General features: G+C 38.0%; 1 protein-coding gene across 1 annotated transcript in view; it reads right to left on the reverse strand.

Moving 5' to 3' along the window:
* Window positions 1-238: 238 nt before the first annotated feature.
* Window positions 239-19964, reverse strand: part of LOC110788552 (uncharacterized) — a 41636-nt gene continuing 21910 nt past the window's right edge. The window contains exons 2-7 of the mRNA XM_056832146.1: window positions 7296-7644; window positions 5171-5246; window positions 1007-1123; window positions 786-867; window positions 596-697; window positions 239-502 (exon numbers count right to left, since the gene is read on the reverse strand). Coding sequence (XP_056688124.1) covers window positions 395-502; window positions 596-697; window positions 786-867; window positions 1007-1123; window positions 5171-5246; window positions 7296-7644 — 834 coding nt within the window. The 3' untranslated portion in view covers window positions 239-394. The remainder of the gene's footprint in view (window positions 503-595; window positions 698-785; window positions 868-1006; window positions 1124-5170; window positions 5247-7295; window positions 7645-19964) is intronic.

Here is a 19964-nt window from a genome sequence, read left to right on the forward strand (position 1 = left end):
TATTTGCAACGCCTTGTTGTGAAATACGCGCTGCAATTAGTTGTCATTTTGCAACTTGGTGCTACCACACGCGCTGCAATTTATATATATATATATTTTTTTTTAAATAAATATAATAGCTACGATCAGATGCATATTTATATATTTATCCCTGGACAATCCTATTATTTTGACAAAAAATTATAATAAAAACATTATAAATAGTTTAATAGGTTGCAAAATTTTTGCCATAGTATCCTTTGTAATTTGCGAAACCCGGCAAAACGGGAATTTATAAATTAGACCTGTATATTACATATATGTTCCAACAACCATATATATGCTCCAAGTAGCATCCAACGTCATATCCAACACATAACAAAAACATAAAACATAACATTACTAGACAACAAACTCATTCGCCGGCATCCATCAAATAGTTGTCCTTAAAATACTTTGCCCATTGTTCTCGAGTTTCTTCTAATTCCTCAACAGAATATGGCATTTCTCTTTGTACATAACCCTTCAAAAAACAAAAACTTGGTATTAATTACTCGAAAACTAATTTAAGAGAAAATTGAATCTTATACCTAATTAAATAAGTTCACGTACGTACCTCAGACAAATTATCCTTGTATTCATTGTATACTGTGACAACATCATGCATGTATTTCATCACATGATAACCACTATCCACTGCATCAACTTGTTGAGCACACTATTTACACAAATGAGGCACGTATATATGTGTCAAAGCAAATATTTTCAAATTAAGAGATTTAAGGAGTACAAACTTTAATTAGTACCTTCATCTGTATGAATCGTAACTTTTGTGACTTAATCTTCCGTTTGTCATTTTCAAGATTAGTCCAATAAATTCTATATGCCCTACATAAATAATAATTATAACACTTTAGTTCTCTATCAAAAATCTAATCATATTACTTTCAATAAAGAAATTAAATATAGCATGTGTTTTATTGACATAATATAATGAGTTGCAAATGGGTTTGTACATTCAACTTACATTTGTATACAATTGAACCCTTCTAACTTCCGTGTCTCGGGAGGGGGAGGAGTGGCCGAATCAAACACGTATGCTAGGCCAAAGACAAGATCAAGGACGATAAGAACCCAATGATTCCTATTATAAAGTACCCAATTATATGATTAGTTGCATGAAAACAAGAGTTGTAATAATATTAAAAAATAAATAACATATATAAAAGTTAGCAGGTTATATAAGATACCCTTCATGGTAGGGAGCCAACAAGAATTTTGACTGCACATCCTTTTTCCTTCATTTAAGAAAGCATCTTTTATATAGTCAATAACGCTTAAACGATTCTTCTTCATTGCGGCACAAGAAATTGCATCGGGACACAAAAAGTTAATATGAGACAACTGTAAGGGGCATATGTATTCATGATACAAGTACCTACATATGCAAACATAGGGTCATTAACCATAAGATCAAAGGATGACAAAGATTTTATAAATCGCCATGTAGGTAGAATCAAATGAGATAGCATAGGCAGAATAACATACATCATATAAACTTGAAGTACTTTAATACCGGCGAAATCCTTCGTGAGAAACTCAGAGATATCACGAGATTTGACAGAAGTCAGTGTGTCCTTTTTGTACGAGAAAATTGAAGCAGGAAGTGATAATGCTGATGAAAATTTAGGCATATTGGACATCATGTAAGATAGTAGTTCACACTCAACCTAAGGCCATCAACTTTACTACCAATGGGGTTATCACTTTTTGATGCATCTTTGTTTTTTGATCCAGATCCCTTTTTAAGGACACAACTACCTTTGGTGCTCCCTTTCTCACTTCCTTTACCATGGTGCGGTTTAGCCTTCTTCTTTGGCGGCGGCGTCACCATTTCCTTTAAAACAAAAAAACTCTATGAAAAAAGAAAACGGAAAGTTGCACTAATGCTTTCAACAATATAACTAAGAACATTGAGAAATCAGTAACTTAAATGGTTTAGTGACATTTTCGCTCCCATTTTAAACCTAATGAACCTAATGATTCATTTTAAACATTGAGACTTTTTTTCAAAGAACAGTCTTCGGTGTTTTTTCCTGTTTTCCGCATTTACCATAACTCGTTTCAATATTCTTGATCTTCTCATAAATTTATTTTCCAGTCAAAGGCGTACGAGCTTGTCTTTCCTCCGTGCACCCATTGAATTGCCTTTTCTTCTTACGATATGGGTGATGACGAGGGAGAAACTTTCTGAATTCCAGATACACATTTTTTTTTGAAGTAGTCCAACCATTCGGGTGTCATCTCCTCCTCACAAATAGGGCATGCCTTCTCTCCTTTAATCTTGTACCCGGACAAGTTCCGGTAAGCCAGAAAGTCATTAATGGTACAAAAAATCATGGCCCGCAAAGTGAAGTCAGTTTTGGTATGGGCATCATACATTGGAACACCTTCATTTCACAATAGCTTCAAATCATCTATGAGGGGTGCCAAGTATACATCTATGTCATTTCCGGGTTGTTTAGGCCCCGAAATTAAAAGTGACAACATCAAGTACTTACGCTTCATACACAACCAAGGAGGGAGATTGTATATCTCTAATAAGACCGGCCATGTGCTCCAGTGACTGCTAAGTGTACCATACGGGTTCATCTCGTCCGTACATAAAGCAAGTCTAAGATTTTTAACCTCCTTTTTAAATTCTGGATATGCCCTATCAATGTTTCTCCATTGCGGAGAATCGGCCGGATGCCTAAGTAACCCATCTTTCTTTCTCCCTTCATCATGCCACTTAAGATTCTTAGCATCACTCTCAGTTGCAAACAGACGCCTAAACCTTGGTATTATCGGTAGATACCACATCACCTTTGCCGGGGGGGCTTTCTTTTTTGGATCATCACCATCTGTTCGTTTGTAGCATGATTCGCCGCACTTTGGACACTTATCCAAATTTTCATACTCTTTTCGATAGAGTATACAATCATTCGGGCATGCATGGATCTTGATATAATCTAACCCAAAAGGACACATTAGTTTTTCTGCGTAGTAGGTAGAAGAGGGGAGGGTATTCCCCTCTGGTAATATTTCACCAAATTTTGCTAACAAATGATCAAAGCCCACGTCAGAGATATCGAACTTTGTTTTCACATTATGAAGTTTTAAGGTACCAGACAACTTTGTGAACTTCGTACAACCAGGGTACAACGGTGTTTTAGCAGCCTCGTTCAAGTTTTCCGTCATCTTAGATTGTGGTTTTACATGATCTCCAATCCCATCCATCATATCACTCATCCGGTCTTCCTCGTCGCCATCTTCTTCATCCATCTCATCACTCTCAACACTTTCTGCATCACTACTATCATCATTATCCTCATGATCAACACCATCTTCATTCATTGAATCAAGACTCTCACCATGCCAATACCATGTGTGATAGTCTTGTTTAAACCCGCGACGAACCAGATGGTCTTCTATGACCTCTATGTCATCCCATCTCTTGACATTTTTGCAGTCACAACAAGGGCAAAATATTGTTCCAACCCCAATACTCCTTTGGTGTTCCACAACTTGTCTACAAAATTACTCCACTCCGGACAAGTATTCAAGACTAGTCCGTTTGCCGTCTATCCCAGGACGCCTAATTTTCAACAAATAACACCTTACATATACATGAGTAAACCAAACATATAAATATATATATAAAAAAACATATGAACCATTTTCGCTCCCAACTTTGCACTACAAAACCTAAGGACTCATTTTAAACTAATTACATGTTTTATATGCTTTGTTTAAACTTTCTAAGACTCATTCCAATTAAGTTATGCACGTTTTAGTCTTGTGGGTCGTTATGGAAATATTTAGGCTAAAATGAGACATTTTCGCTCCCATTTTTTAACTAATGAACCTAAGGACTCATTTAGAACTAATTACATGTTTTATATGCTATGTTTAAACTTTCTAAGACTCATTCCAATCAAGTTATGCACGTTTTAGGCTTGTTAGGTCGTTATGGATATATTTAGGCAAAAATGAGACATTTTCGCTCCCATTTTTTAACTAATGAACCCAAGGACTCATTTAAAACTAATTACATGTTTTATATGCTTTGTTTAAACTTTCTAAGACTCATTCCAATCAAGTTATGCACGTTATAGGCTAGTTGGGTGGTTATGGACATATTTAGGCTAAAATGAGACATTTTCGCTCCCATTTTTGAACTAATGAATCTAAGGACTCATTTAGAACTAATTACATGTTTTATATGCTTAGTTTAAACTTTCTAAGACTCATTCCAATCAAGTTATGCACGTTTTAGGCTTTTTGGGTCGTTATGGACATATTTAGGCTAAAATGAGACATTTTCGCTCTTATTTTTGAACTAATGAACCTAAGGACTCATTTTAAACTAATTACATGTTTTATATGCTTTGTTTAAACTTTCTAAGACTCATTCCAATCAAGTTATGAACGTTTTAGGCTTGTTGGGTAGTTATGGACATATTTAGGCTAAAATGAGACATTTTCGTTCTCATTTTTTAACTAATGAACCTAAGGACTCATTTAAAACTAATTACATGTTTTATATGCTTTGTTTAAAATTTTAAGACTCATTCCAATCAAGTTATTCACGTTATAGGCTTTTTGGGTCGTTATGGACATATTTAGGCTAAAATGAGACATTTTCGCTCCCATTTTTGAACTAATGAACCTAAGGACCTATGTTACTCAGACACGGGTGTCGGTGTCGTGTCCGACACGTGTCGGGTGTGGTGTCGCGGGTCGGGTCGTGTCGACACTGACACCCACCGCCGGAAGAAGTGTCGGAGTAACATAGCTAAGGACTCATTTAGAACTAATTACATGTTTGATATGCTTATTTTAAACTTTCTAAGACTCATTCCAATCAAGTTATGCACGATTTAGGCTTGTTGGGTTGTTATGGACATATTTAAGCTAAAATGAGACATTGTCGCTCCCATTTTTGAACTAATGAACCTAATGATTCATTTTAAACTAATTACATGTTTTATATGAACCTAACTCGGAAAATAAATAACACAAACAACTAATAAGAAACAATTTGTAAACCTACAAAAGCTATTAAAAAATTATCTCGAAACTCACATATAAGAAAATTATATTAAATTAAAATGGAAGAGGAGAATGACAGTCGGGAGATTATGCTCACCTAGTAGAAGAACTCACGCCTTGATAGTTCAAATGGATGATTTGGTTCAAGAAACTAGCAATACCAGCAAGGGGTCCTGAAAATGAAAACATACAAAATTGAATAAATTTATAATAATATTACTTCAAACAAGTCAAACAATAAATTTTATGATTATACACATAAAATTAACAAAAAATCTAGGGTGTTCCTGCAATAATCAGAAGCGAATTACGGTCATCTTTTACAAGGAGAGAACAGGAACAACAATAGCAATAATTCAATATTCCGAGCAACAGCAATAATTCAATATCTTGAATTCATGAACTATCTGCTTCAAATGTTGTTTTAAGTCCATTTCATATAGTCAACATGATCAGAAGCAGAAGCAAAAACAAAAAGTTATTGAAGTATTAAACACACACTAACATCACATCAGCTTATTACACCAAGCTACCTCTTTCAGAAATCGCCCTTTATTTTGGTTGCTTATACTGATTAACAAAATCTGAAGTCTGAAATTTCTTGATAAAACCATTCAGACTTTAAAAAATGTAAAAATTGGACAACAATTTATAGAGTAATGCTAAAAAACCAGCAAATGAGAAACATGAAACATATTGGAATCATCAAATAGAAAAAGGCTTGCAAGGTATCAGCTATGTTCTGTGTCACTGCGATAGACCAAAGAAACAACACTAAAACAGATATTTCCGGTTGTCGGTTGAAAACATGGATAACAAGGATGAGTAGGAACTCAAGTTAATTAACAGATAAGAAAAACATGTTCCGGAACCACATGACGTCAAGAATAAGTATTAAAAGAGAACTAATGGCATCCAGCCCCAAAAGATTTTCAACAACAACATGCTTTTAGATGACAATTAAAATATGACAATCTTTTCTTTACTATCTTCTTTCAACAAAGGCTTTCATGATATACAACCCAAATTTGAGAGAACAGGCCATAAAGGCCTAACCGCCCAACAATCTGCGAAAATTCCACATTAAGACATTCAGTTGCAAAATTGAAGAGATTAAAAATAAAATTTAACAATTCATCCTATTCCTATCAGCTACAAAACTGATTCCCTACATTTCTCAGAAAATTACACTATTCAAATTTAACAATTCATCTACCAAAGCCCACTTTGAAATAAGTGGTATTCAGAAGTTCCAAGTTAACTCAAAACTGAACCCTTGCACTCTTCAACATGCCAGAATACAAAAGTAAATTTGAATCAATGATGTGAAATTTTAAAAAAAATATGGCCCCTTTTATCAGCAAAAATCTTATCAACAAAGATTCCTGTAAAGAGAGGGGTGATATGATTACTGATACTCCACACCTACAACCCAAAGGATTTTGCTCATAATTATAGCCATCTCTTCAAGTATCTGCCAAAACCCCATTTCATATTTTTCGTATTCTCCACGGAGGCCAAAAAAAAAAAACAAGGTAAAGATTTAAGACTATGAATTGTAAGTTTGTAACCAAATGTTGAAGAAAAGAAAGTCCCAAAACACATCTACAGGCTCGTGTTTTAAGCATCTTTATAGAAATATTACCAGCCAGGCACAGACAAAGGAATTCAAACAATGGGAAATACTCGATAAAAATAAATCATAAAAACCAACTCCATATATGTTACAAACTAGACTAATCAATGTCGGTATTGGTTAACATTGATCCAAATGACAAGACTACAAGACTCGTAAAAGTGAAGATGATGAAGATATCAAACAAAATACCATTTCCATTGTGAATCTCGATTTCTAAGACACTTTATTCGAGACATTGCAAGATTAACAAATTCAATCAAGCACATTCATGATTATCTCTAAACAATAACAAGAAAGAATGAAATTGCAGCATTCCCACCAGGTCAAAAACTGCACAACGATCTAATTTCAACGATTAATCCCCATAATAGCTAACAAAATCATATGAAACGCGAATTGAATTGCAAAAATCATATGAAACGCGAAATGTGAAATTGCAGAATTGAATTACATGAAACGCGAAATTAATTCAACAAAATTAAAATTGGGAGAATATTTTTTTTATTAATTCAACAAAATTAAAATTGGGAAAATTAATTCAAGAAATTATAACAACCGAATTGAAAAAGAACAGATCGATTACCTTTCCCGTGAACAGATCGAAAAAGAACAGACGGTGGAGCAGCGGAGAAGAGGAAGGTACGTAGTGGAGCAGAGGAGAAGATGAAGGTACGCAGGCGGTGAAGATGCGGAGGAGCGAGCTGCAAATGCGGAGGAGCGAGCGAGCTGCGGTGAAGTAGCGAGTGGCTATGGAGATTGGGAGAATATGCGGAGGAGAGAGATTGCGATTCTAGATCTGTGGTGGCTGGGTTGAGAAGATAGATTGAGATTGCGAATTGAATGTTTTCCGAAAAAATTTCCTTGAATTGCAGCAAACTCGAGACATGGAGGCTGTGAATATTATAAGTTGCAGCATTCAGTACGGCCACAAGCTGCGATTAATGAGTTTAATTTCAACTTGTACATGCTTCCCGCGCTGCGAAATCCTCTTTCAAAAAAAAAATTAGCTTTTTCGTAGTGCTTGGTCAATGAAGTTGCTGCGAATAGTTCATTAAAACGTTGACCCGCGTTGACCAAACCCTTGTTGCAACTCGTATGACTTGCGTGGGTTGCAATTGATGAGTTGCAAATGACGATTTCTCTACTAGTGTTTGAGTCACGAGGCGAGACTGAGTGAGCCTCGTTTGGTAGGCCTATAGTGGACCTTTAATTTTAGTAGGCCTAGGGTGGACCTTTAAATTTAGTAGGCCTAGGGTGGACCTTTAAATTGTCTTACTTTGCAAGCATATTTAGTCGTTTCTTAAAATGTGCAAATAGCGTAGATTCAAAATGTTGTTTTTACTTTATTGAAATTTAACGAAAGAATTACATCGAAAATAATTTTTTTGCTTATTTTCAGATTCCAGTTTCCGGGATTTAATTAGAAGTTGTGATTTAGACTCGAACTTTCATTAATTTTTCTGATTATAACCCGTGTATGAATACGAGGAGGTGGCCTAGACTCAAAATAATGACGTGGCGTAAGCCTATAATACTTGACCAAGCAACTTTCAGACTTAGGCTAATTGGACCATAACTTTCGTTGGTTGACACTTTAGATTTTAACCCTTGGGTGTTCATTTGTCATGCGTCATTTTGCTTAATGTTGGCAAGGTAGTTAGTTGAGGAGATCAAACTTTCATTTTTGCAAGACTAGAATCATTAGTGCGGCTTCCCTCTTAGTGTGTATTGCTTTACCCCAATGGTAGCCTTATGGTATGCTGATTTGGGTATTTTCATGGTTCTTCATGTTGCATTCATGGAAAATCTTTTAGTCCGTACCTAGGAGTATTTCAAGGAGCGAGTGGCTCGAGAGGACTATGATAGTCGTGACCCAATGTGATCATAATCCTTGAGGCCATTAATTTTTTCTTGCCAATGATATTGACATCTTAGGCTCACTTTGGGGGTTGTGCGACTTGAAGGAAATAATGCCCTTGGTCCAAGTATGCATTCAATGTTAAGTCTAATAAATGCGGTTCAGTATTAATTAACAAGTTAATAATTCAGTGAGATCAAGTGAGCTGAATGCCTAGCTAGAGGCCGCTTCAGTTCAAGTGGAATTAATGATATTAATCCACAGCTTACTCTTGACTGAACCCGTAGGGTCACACAAATAGTACGTAAACGGATCAAGTATTTAATGGCATTAAATACTCCATCTATGGATATTCGGAATCGACGGATCTTGGTTTCAGTGGGAGCTGAGATCGTCACAGGCAAGAAATGAATACTCCGGAAACGATGATATTGCCGGAAACGGAAATATGGATCATATCGGAAATATAAATATTATCCAAGTCGTAGATGTTGCCGGAAACGGAAACATGGTACGTATCGGAAAATATTATCGGAAATGGAAATATTGCCGGAATCGGAAATATTGCCGGAAACGGAAATATTGTCAGAAACGGAAATATTATCGGAATCGGAAAATAATTCCGGAAACGGAAATATTAAATATTTGTTCGAAACGGAAATTAATTCCGGAATCGGAAATATTAAATATTGTTCGTATCGGAAATAAATTCCGGAATCGGGAATTTAATCGAAAGCGTATCGTACAAATTAGCATCGGACGAGGCTCGCTAGACGAAGGCCAAGGCCATCGCCCAGCAAGCCACACGCATCACCAACACACGCCAAAGCCTCGACCAGGCCCAGCGCAAGCCAGGCCCAGCCGAAGCCATGGGCGCGCGCGGACAGTAGCATGGGCCGAGCGCTGTGCGCTCAGCGTGGGCCGTAAGGCCTGCGCGGGTGTACGGTGCTCGTGCGATGCTCGTGTGCGAATCCTAAAGCTATCGGGATTCGATAAAAGATTAAATCCTAAACCTATTAGATAAAGTTTATTTAAATAGAGTCCTAGCAGGATTCTAATTAAATAAATTAGTATCCTAATAGGATTCCAATTCCTTTTCCATACCTCTATAAATAAGGGGCCTAGGGTCATTATTTATACATAAGTTTTCAAGTATTCAAAGCTAGGATTTTTAAGCAGAAAAATCAGCCATAACTCTTGCCCATTTAGTCGAAAATAAGTAGTACCTTAAGGGCGATTCTAGTTGGTCAATCTTAAGGCGGATCCGGACGTGCTGTGGACTATCTACGGAGGGACGACACTTGGAGTCCTAAAGACTTGTTCTTGTTCAGTTCGGGCGCAGCTAGGGAAGGCACGCAACAAAGAGTATGCATCTAAACTATGCTAAATGATTATGTGTAAATAATATGTTTTTTCCTGGCTTTATGGTTTTTCCTGGCCGAACCCAGAATTCTCAAATTCGAAGCCTAACTATGACTTTTTGGAGGTTTTAGTTTTTCGAATGCAAAATTTCGTAAATTTAAGATGTTAAATTAAATATTTGCGATTCTTGTTGATAAATCTTGAATTTTTGATTGACCTACTGTATATGTTTAACAAGTTTGAATGCCTAGCCTTGTTAATTATGCAATCTAATTTGTAATTATGATTAATTTGTTGAAAATTAGAATAATTTAGAATTAATTTGATTTTCATAATTAATTATAATTTAATTAGATACCTATGATTAAAAACCACCATAAAAATTGTAAATTTATGTTAAATTTTAAATTTTTATGACCTAGACTTGAATCCATGTTAATCGGAAATCAATTGAATAATAAATTTTCGATTTTTCGCCCTAAAATTATGAAATTAATATTATTTATTAATTTGTCATTAATTTTGAATATAAATTTTAAATTTTTATGCGATTCGCTCATATAACTTGCACGCACAAAGCAATGGACGTTACGTGTCACCCTCAAGGGGTGTTGTATAGTGCGGGCATGTGACGACGAGCAAGGGAGCTCGTCGCCCATGCGGTACGAATGCAATGAGCAAGGCCATGGTGCACGAGCACAAGGCAGCAGCCCTGCCTTGTGTCGTGGGCTGTGTGCAATGGGCGAATGGGCGAGGGCGAGAGCAAGGCACGAGCAGTCGCGTGTGGGCAGCAAGCGAGCTGGGCCACAGCGCGCACTGCCTCGCGCAAGCGTGCGGAGCCTCGCGCGCAGCGAGCGTAAGCTCGCGTGCCACGAGTGCTGCGCCAAGCATCGATCGCTCGCGCGCACCGAGCGCTATTGTGCGTGCGACGAGCGCTGCGCCCAGCGATGGCGTGCGAGTGCTTGTTGTGCGTGCGACGAGCGCTGCGCCCAGCGATGGCGTGCGAGTGCTTATTGTGCGTGCGACGAGCGCTGCGCCCAGCGATGGCGTGCGGGTGCGTGTTGCGACGTGCGACGAGCGCTGCGCCCAGCGATGGGCTGCGGCAGCATGCTCGTGCGTCGAGCGCTGGCGCGCGCAGCGAGCAAAATGCGTGATGCCTTGCGATGGTGAGCAGCAGCGATGCGAGGCAGCGCATGGGCTGCGTGCACATGGCCAGCGATGGCTGTGTGCGTGTGGCCCATGGGCGTGCGTTGCGTGGGATTGTTGCGTTGCGATTAGATCGTTTTGAAAAATTAATTTGAAATTTTCAGTTTACGTAATTTTAATTAATTTTAAAATTAATAATTTAAATTATTTTCTTGGATTTTAATTTTGAATATTGTAATTATAATAAATTTTATTTATTCTAATTATTTTACTAAAATTAAAATCATGAATTAATTTAAATACGACTGAAATTAAATTAAACTTTTTGGATTCAATTATAAATTTATATGAGCTTTAAATTTTAATTAAATTTGTATGTTTCCGGTTAGACTAGAAATACATTTTTATGTTTAAAATTAGTAAAGCATATGAATTTATTGGTTTAAGTGGGAGCCCCTTTTAGTCATAAACTCTTGATTAGGTCTACAAATCCTTAAGGTTAAAACAACTTGATTAGAATTAATAAGGACTGAATAATTTGTAGATTATTGGTGCCCTTGATTAATTGCTGCAAATGTTTATGTGATGCATAATGTGTTTTACTAACCAGCTATGTGGGCCATTCATGATAATGAATGGGTGAATGGTATATATTGTATATGTACTGTTTTGCAGGTTATGAAGTGACTAGTATGGCCCAAATAGGATAGAAAATATGGTCTGCGCACCATTAATTTGAATGTAATTGGTCTAAAGTACCAAAGTTGTTTTTCAATTCAAATATGGTCTGCGTACCATCAAATAGTTGTAATTAGTTTTAATTATAGCTTATTCTATTTGAAGAAAATGGTGCCTCCCACGGAGATTTTCAAGACGGACTTTGAAGTTAAATCTTCAAGATGAAGTCGGGCCATACTAGATCACATTTATCTTATGCATGTTTTAAGTTATTTATTGCTTTTGAATATGTCTTAAAATGCATGAGATCAAAAGCTTGATTATGTTGCATGATTAAGGATTTTAGTTCACTTAAAATCTAACCAACATAGTAAGAGCCTTAAGTTCCAAACTTAAAAATTGAGTTAAAAGGTGCCATGCCAAAATATACACTTGCTTGGATATCCTTTACATCAATCTAGTAATAGTTTTCGCTCAGCGAGGTGTTACTTATTGGTCCTAAAGGGGCAAGGTACACAAATAATTGTGAGTACATGTTAGTTTTGGTGAAACTCAACGATATAAGTAAGGAGTCCTTTTATGTCGTGGCAAAATCGATAGGTTTACCTAATAAGTTCTTAGACGTACCTATCAACCAAGAATAGTTTCTAGACTATTAGCAAAAGGCTTTTGCTTACCTAAGATGTTTTAGGATTAAGTCGATAAACTGTGCTTAGTTCTTCAAGGATTTTAGGATCTTGGAATCATTTTATTCACACCTGCCGGAACACATAACTTGAATAAAATGCTTAATGAACATTGAATTATGCATGTATGCTAGAATTTAAGTTTATTAAGAGAAACTGTGAATGGTTATTTATTTGTTTATTCTTTTCAATTGTAGTTTTAACTATGGCAAACAACAATTCATTCAACATTCGATCAATTCTCGAAAAGGAGAAGTTGAACGGGAAAAAACTTCCTTGACTGGCAAAGGAACTTGCAAATAGTTCTTATGCAGGAAGAAAAGGAGTATGTCCTAGAAGAGGCGATGCCCGAAGCCGCAGGCGACGGGGTCACTCAGGCAGCCCTCAATCGTTCGATTGATGCCAACAAGGATGTGAAATGTCTAACGCTCGCCACCATGAGTGCAGATCTGCAGAAAACGTTCATCAACTCAGATGCTTTCACAATCATCAGTGAGTTGAAGAACATGTTCCAAGATCTGGCTCGAGTCGAAAGATTCGAGACTCATAGGCAAATTCTTGAGACCAAGCTTAAGAAAGGCGAGCCAGTAAGTCCACATGTTCTCAAAATGATTGGACTCATTGAGAATATGAGTCGGCTGGATCAGCAATTTTTTCAGGAAATGGCTATAGACACCATCCTCCATTCTCTTCATAGCGGGTATGATCAGTTCAAACTGAACTACAGTATGAATAGTCTGGACAAAACGCTCACTGAGCTTCACGGTATGCTGAAGACCGCTGAAAAAAACGCTCAAAAGTGATAAGCAGGATGTGCTTATGGTGCGTGGGGGCAAGTTCAAGAAATCTAGAAAGAAGAGGAATGCTAAGAAAGGTGGCAACAAGGCCAACCCAACTAAGCAAACTGGCGCCAAATCTGTAAAGAGGAAGGTCAGTCAACCCACTTCTGAATCCGAATGCTTCTACTGCAAGAAGAAGGGGCATTGGAAGAGAGATTGCTTGAAGCTAAAGGAAGATCAGAAGAACGGAACAGTCGTTCCATCTTCAGGTATTTTCGTTATAGACTGTATACTTGCTAATTCAACTTCTTGGGTATTAGATACAGGTTGTGGCTCACACTTATGTTCCAATCCACAGGGACTAAGAAGAAGTAGAAAGTTAAGCAAGGGTGAAGTCGACCTACGAGTGGGAAATGGAGCACGGATTGCTGCATTAGCTGTAGGAACTTATTATTTGTCGTTGCCCTCCGGGCTAGTTTTGGAACTGGAAGAGTGTTTCCATGTTCCAAGTCTTACTAAAAACATCATTTCAGTTTCTTGCTTAGATGCTAAGGGATTTTCCTTTTTAATAAAAGACAATAGTTGTTCGTTTTATTTTAAAGAGATGTTTTATGGATCTGCTAGATTAGTCAATGGACTTTATTTATTAGATCACGACAAACAAGTATATAACATAAATACCAAAAAGGCCAAAAAGAATGATTCAGATCTCACCTATCTGTGGCATTGTCGATTAGGCCATATAAACTTGAAACGCTTAGAAAGACTTCAAAAGGAAGGAATTCTAGAACCATTTGACTTAGAGGATTATGGTAAATGCGAATCATGTTTACTTGGCAAAATGACAAAGCAACCTTTCTCTAAAGTTGGAGAAAGAGCAAATGAACTATTGGGTTTAATCCATACAGATGTATGTGGACCAATGAGTACAAATGCTACAGGTGGTTTCAGCTACTTTATCACTTTCACTGATGACTTCAGTAGATATGGTTATGTCTACCTAATGAAGCATAAGTCTGAATCCTTTGACAAATTCAAGGAATTTCAGAGTGAAGTAGAGAATCAATTAGGCAAGAAGATTAAGGCACTGCGATCTGATAGAGGCGGTGAATATCTGAGCTATGAATTTGATGACCATCTGAAAGAATGTGGAATTCTATCAGAATTGACTCCTCCTGGAACACCACAATGGAACGGTGTGTCGGAATGGAGGAACAGAACCTTGCTAGACATGGTCAGGTCAATGATGGGTCAGGCCAAACTTCCATTAGAATTTTGGGGACATGCACTAAATACAGCTGCACTCACTATAAATAGAGCTCCGTCTAAAGCTGTCGAAAAGACTCCATATGAGTTATGGTTTGGAAAGCCTCCAAATGTGTCTTTTCTTAAGATTTGGGGATGTGAAGTATACGTCAAACGATTAATTCCAGACAAACTTCATCCAAAATCTGACAAATGTATCCTTGTGGGCTATCCAAAGGAAACAAAGGGGTATTACTTCTACAATACATCTGAGAACAAGGTGTTTGTTGCTCGAGATGGTGTCTTTTTGGAGAAAGATCACATTTCCAAAATGACAAGTGGGAGAAAAGTAGACCTCGAAGAAATTCGAGTCGAACAACAAACTCTAGAGAATGCTCAAGATGACATTCAGGATGAAACTCAGAGATCTTTAGAAGAATCTGGTGAGAATCATGGTCAATCTAGAAATGTTACCCCGCGTAGATCGCAAAGATATAGATCTCAACCGGAAAGGTACTTAGGTATTTTGACGAACGAGAGCTATGACGTTCTATTACTTGAAAGTGATGAACCTGCGACTTACAAACAAGCTATGACGAGCCCTAGATCCAAGCAATGGCAAGAAGCCATGCAATCTGAATTAGACTCCATGTCTTAAAACCAAGTATGGGGTTTGGTCGATTTGCCAGATGGCTACCAAGCCATTGGAAGCAAATGGGTTTTCAAACTGAAAAAGGACAAGGATGGGAAACTTGAAGTTTTCAAAGCTAGATTGGTTGCAAAAGGTTACAGGCAAGTCCACGGTGTGGATTACGATGAAACCTTTTCACCAGTTGCAATGCTAAAGTCTATTCGGATAATGTTAGCAATCGCTGCATATTACGATTACGAAATATGGCAGATGGATGTCAAAACTGCTTTCTTAAACGGTGTTTTAACAGAAACTGTGTTTATGACATAGCCTGAAGGTTTTGAGGATCCAAAGAATGCTAAAAAGGTATGCAAGCTAAAGAAGTCAATCTACGGATTGAAGCAGGCATCCAGGAGCTGGAATATACGTTTTGATGAAGCAGTCAGTGACTTTGGTTTCATCAAGAACGCAGACGAATCTTGTGTATACAAGAAGGTCAGTGGGAGAAAAATTGCTTTCCTAGTATTATATGTCGATGACATATTACTTATCGGAAATGACATTCCTATGTTGAACTCTGTCAAGATTTGGCTTGGGAAATGTTTTTCGATGAAAGATCTAGGAGAAGCACAATACATATTGGGCATCAAGATTTACAGAGATAGATCTAAAAAGATGATTGGACTTAGTCAAAGCACTTATATCAATTAGGTGCTTGATAGGTTCAAGATGGCGGACTCCAAGCGAGGCTACCTACCCATGTCTCATGGAATAACTCTAAGCAAGACTCAGTGCCCGAAAACACTTGATGAGCGTAGACGAATGAATGGGATTCCATATGCATCATTGATTGGTTCAATAATGTATGCTATGATATGTACACGCCCGGATGTTGCGTATGCACTCAGTGCTACGAGCAGATACCAGTCAGACCCAAGAGAGGCACATTGGACTGCTGCCAAGAATATTCTGAAGTACCTGAAAAGGCACAAAGATGACTTCCTGGTCTATGGTGGAGATAATGAATTAATTGTTAAAGGCTATACGGACGCAAGTTTCCAAACCGACAAAGATGATTTCAGATCACAGTCTGGGTTTGTCTTCTGCCTCAACGGGGGTGCAGTAAGCTGGAAAAGTGCTAAGCAAAGCACCATTGCGGATTCTACAACTGAAGCGGAGTACATTGCTGCACATGAAGCAGCAAAGGAAGCTATATGGCTAAGGAAGTTCATAGGTGAACTTGGTGTAGTCCCCTCCATTAAAGGACCAATAGCCCTGTATTGTGATAATAACGGAGCTATTGCACAGGCAAAGGAGCCTAGACACCACCAGAGAGTCAAGCATGTACTTCGTAGATTTCACCTTCTACGAGAGTTCGTTGAAAGAAAAGAAGTCGAGATAAACAAGATTGGAACTGATGACAACATATCAGATCCATTGACTAAACCTCTGCCGCAGGCGAAGCACAACTCGCACACTGCCGCTATGGGAATCAAGCATATTGGAGAATGGCTTTGATATCCCTGTTTAATGTTTTAAAGTTTTAGAGTTTAAATCTTTGTAAAACATTATTGGTCAATCATTCACAATAAATGAAAAGAATTCATTTTTCCATTTAATTTGTGGTTTATTAAATGATGAGTCCCTTCAATTTGACAATATATTCAAGATAGACTGTCAGGACCAGTCCTGTGACTAAGAAATGTCTATCAAGTGAACTTGAATGTCAAAGGTTGAAAATGGTCCCTAGTCGGAGTTTTCTATAAAATTGGACGCATAGAAAACGTTAGACGATTAGAATGCAAGATGACTAGTAGTTTTGTTTCTTGAACTATGTGGACATGGCAATGTCATAATCATTTGCATAGATACTTACTTTAGGAAGACTAGTATCGGACAAGACCTATGAAACTTTACTGTAAGAGATGAAAATCTGTCATAAGTAAATTTCATTAAAATTATTAGACACTAAATCCTCAATACCTGAGTGATTTGAGATTACTTGTTTGAGAACTGGTTGCTTTGACGTTGACCAACCGTCGCACCGTAAAAGGAGGCTATAAAGGCAACGCTCAGGTAATCACCTATCAAACGAAGTCTAATCTCAAGATCGCAAGATTGGGATTGTCCTCCCATAAATCGGGATGAGATGCTTAAAAGTTGTACAAGGCCACTCGGAGAGCTAGAAACTGTGAAATGCATGGCCGTGCTCGGATGAATCATAGGCTATGATTATCTGTTTATTTGATCAGTTGAACTCTGAAACCGAGGAACACCTCTGGACATAATAAGGATGACAACTCTTACCTTATGTTCAAGAGCAAGCATCGAGCGACAAAGGAATTAGGAAATGCACACTTGTCCCTAAGGACAAGTGGGAGACTGAAGGAAATAATGCCCTTGGTCCAAGTATGCATTCAATGTTAAGTCTAATAAATGCGGTTCAGTATTAATTAACAAGTTAATAATTCAGTGAGATCAAGTGAGCTGAATGCCTAGCTAGAGGCCGCTTCAGTTCAAGTGGAATTAATGATATTAATGCACAGCTTACTCTTGACTGAACCCGTAGGGTCACACAAATAGTACGTAAACGGATCAGGTATTTAATGGCATTAAATACTCCATCTATGGATATTCGGAATCGACGGATCTTGGTTTCAGTGGGAGCTGAGATCGTCACAGGCAAGAAATGAATATTCCGGAAACGATGATATTGCCGGAAACGGAAATATGGATCGTATCGGAAATATAAATATTATCCAAGTCGTAGATGTTGCCGGAAACGGAAACATGGTACGTATCGGAAAATATTATCGGAAATGGAAATATTGCCGGAATCGGAAATATTGCCGGAAACGGAAATATTGTCAGAAACGGAAATATTATCGGAATCGGAAAATAATTCCGGAAACGGAAATATTAAATATTTGTTCGAAACGGAAATTAATTCCGGAATCGAAAATATTAAATATTGTTCGTATCGGAAATAAATTTCGGAATCGGGAATTTAATCGAAAGCGTATCGTACGAATTAGCATCGGACGAGGCTCGCTAGACGAAGGCCCAGCACGAAGCCAGGCCATCGCCCAGCAAGCCACACGCATCACCAACACACGCCAAAGCCTCGACCAGGCCCAGCCGAAGCCATGGGCGCGCGCGGACAGTAGCATGGGCCGAGCGCTGTGCGCTCAGCGTGGGCCGCAAGGCCTGCGCGGGTGTACGGTGCTCGTGCGATGCTCGTGTGCGAATCCTAAAGCTATCGGGATTCGATAAAAGATTAAATCCTAAACCTATTAGATAAAGTTTATTTAAATAGAGTCCTAGCAGGATTCTAATTAAATAAATTAGTATCCTAATAGGATTCCAATTCCTTTTCCATACCTCTATAAATAAGGGGCCTAGGGTCATTATTTATACATAAGTTTTCAAGTATTCAAAGCTAGGATTTTTAAGCAGAAAAATCAGCCATAACTCTTGCCCATTTAGCCGAAAATAAGTAGTACCTTAAGGGCGATTCTAGTTGGTCAATCTTAAGGCGGATCCGGACGTGCTGTGGACTATCTACGGAGGGACGACACTTGGAGTCCTAAAGACTTGTTCTTGTTCGGTTCGGGTGCAGCTAGGGAAGGCACGCAACAAAGAGTATGCATCTAAACTATGCTAAATGATTATGTGTAAATAATATGTTTTCCTGGCTTTATGGTTTTTCCGCATGATTTATGAATTGTCATATGTATCATAACCTAACACGACTATGGAGGAATGATTTTTAGAATGTGACTGTTTCCATTTGGCAAATACTTGAATTACGTAATATATTCTTTTTATTGGTGAGAGAGAGTGTTGAGGCCGTAGGTTTTTAGCAAGGGATGACAATTACATAGGGGTGCTTATTGATTTAAATGTTAGGAAGGGAGACTCAATATGTTTTAACCTTTTAACTTGCAGAACGACACCAAGCATTAGGACCGATTATATGTATAAGACAACTAAGACTTAGGATTTAGATTGTACTTTGGCATAGCCTAGTCTAGACTCGGATTTATTTATTTTTTATTCGAACATTATTTTTCCTTGAAAACTTTATTTGAACATCATTTTTTGAATACTTTGCCCATGTGACATTCAAAGTTATTTAAATTAGCATGCTCGGTTTTTGGTGCCGAACATTATCGTCATAGGAGGCCTAACGACGACACAAGAGTTGTTTATTTTATAAGTCGTTCTTAGAATCGAGTGCCTTTTCTCATACGTCCTCGTAGAAAATTTGTTATAAATCTTTTTTGTCGCTACGTATATTTTATGCGCGGGTACCGAGGCTACTGTGCCTGACCAAAAGGTCAGGCAACAACTTCAGCGCCCAGCAAGGGGCGTTGGAATGATTGGCGCCCAACCAGGGGCGCTGAAACTGCGTCCCTGACTGGTACTCGTATTATGTTCGCGTATCTCTTTTTTCGTACATACGACTTAATTTTGCGTGCTTGCCTAATAACGTCCTTTACGCGTTGTGCAGCGTTGTGGGATCCGTTACAGGCCGTCCTGAGTGTCGCTTATTTTTGTGGCGATCGTTCGGGGTTGTGGAACACGTATTTTGGTACAACTCTTTGGCCAATTGGTGTTTATGAATGTTTGGGCAATTTTTTTAAGGTCGTTGGTTTTCTAGCGTTATTTGTCACACACAATCACAACACAATCACGTAATTCTCTACACATAACTAACATTACAACATGAAGCAAATATAACATGTCACGTAGTTTATGATAGGCTTCTATGGGTAATATTTGCGCCGGCTTGGTACCGCTTTTATCGTAGATCCAACACATGCCCCGGTCGAGGTAGTGCATTCAACAGACGAATTTCGTCCCA

This window comes from Spinacia oleracea, chromosome 6, assembly GCF_020520425.1.
Source record: "Spinacia oleracea cultivar Varoflay chromosome 6, BTI_SOV_V1, whole genome shotgun sequence".
Lineage (NCBI taxonomy): Eukaryota > Viridiplantae > Streptophyta > Magnoliopsida > Caryophyllales > Amaranthaceae > Spinacia > Spinacia oleracea.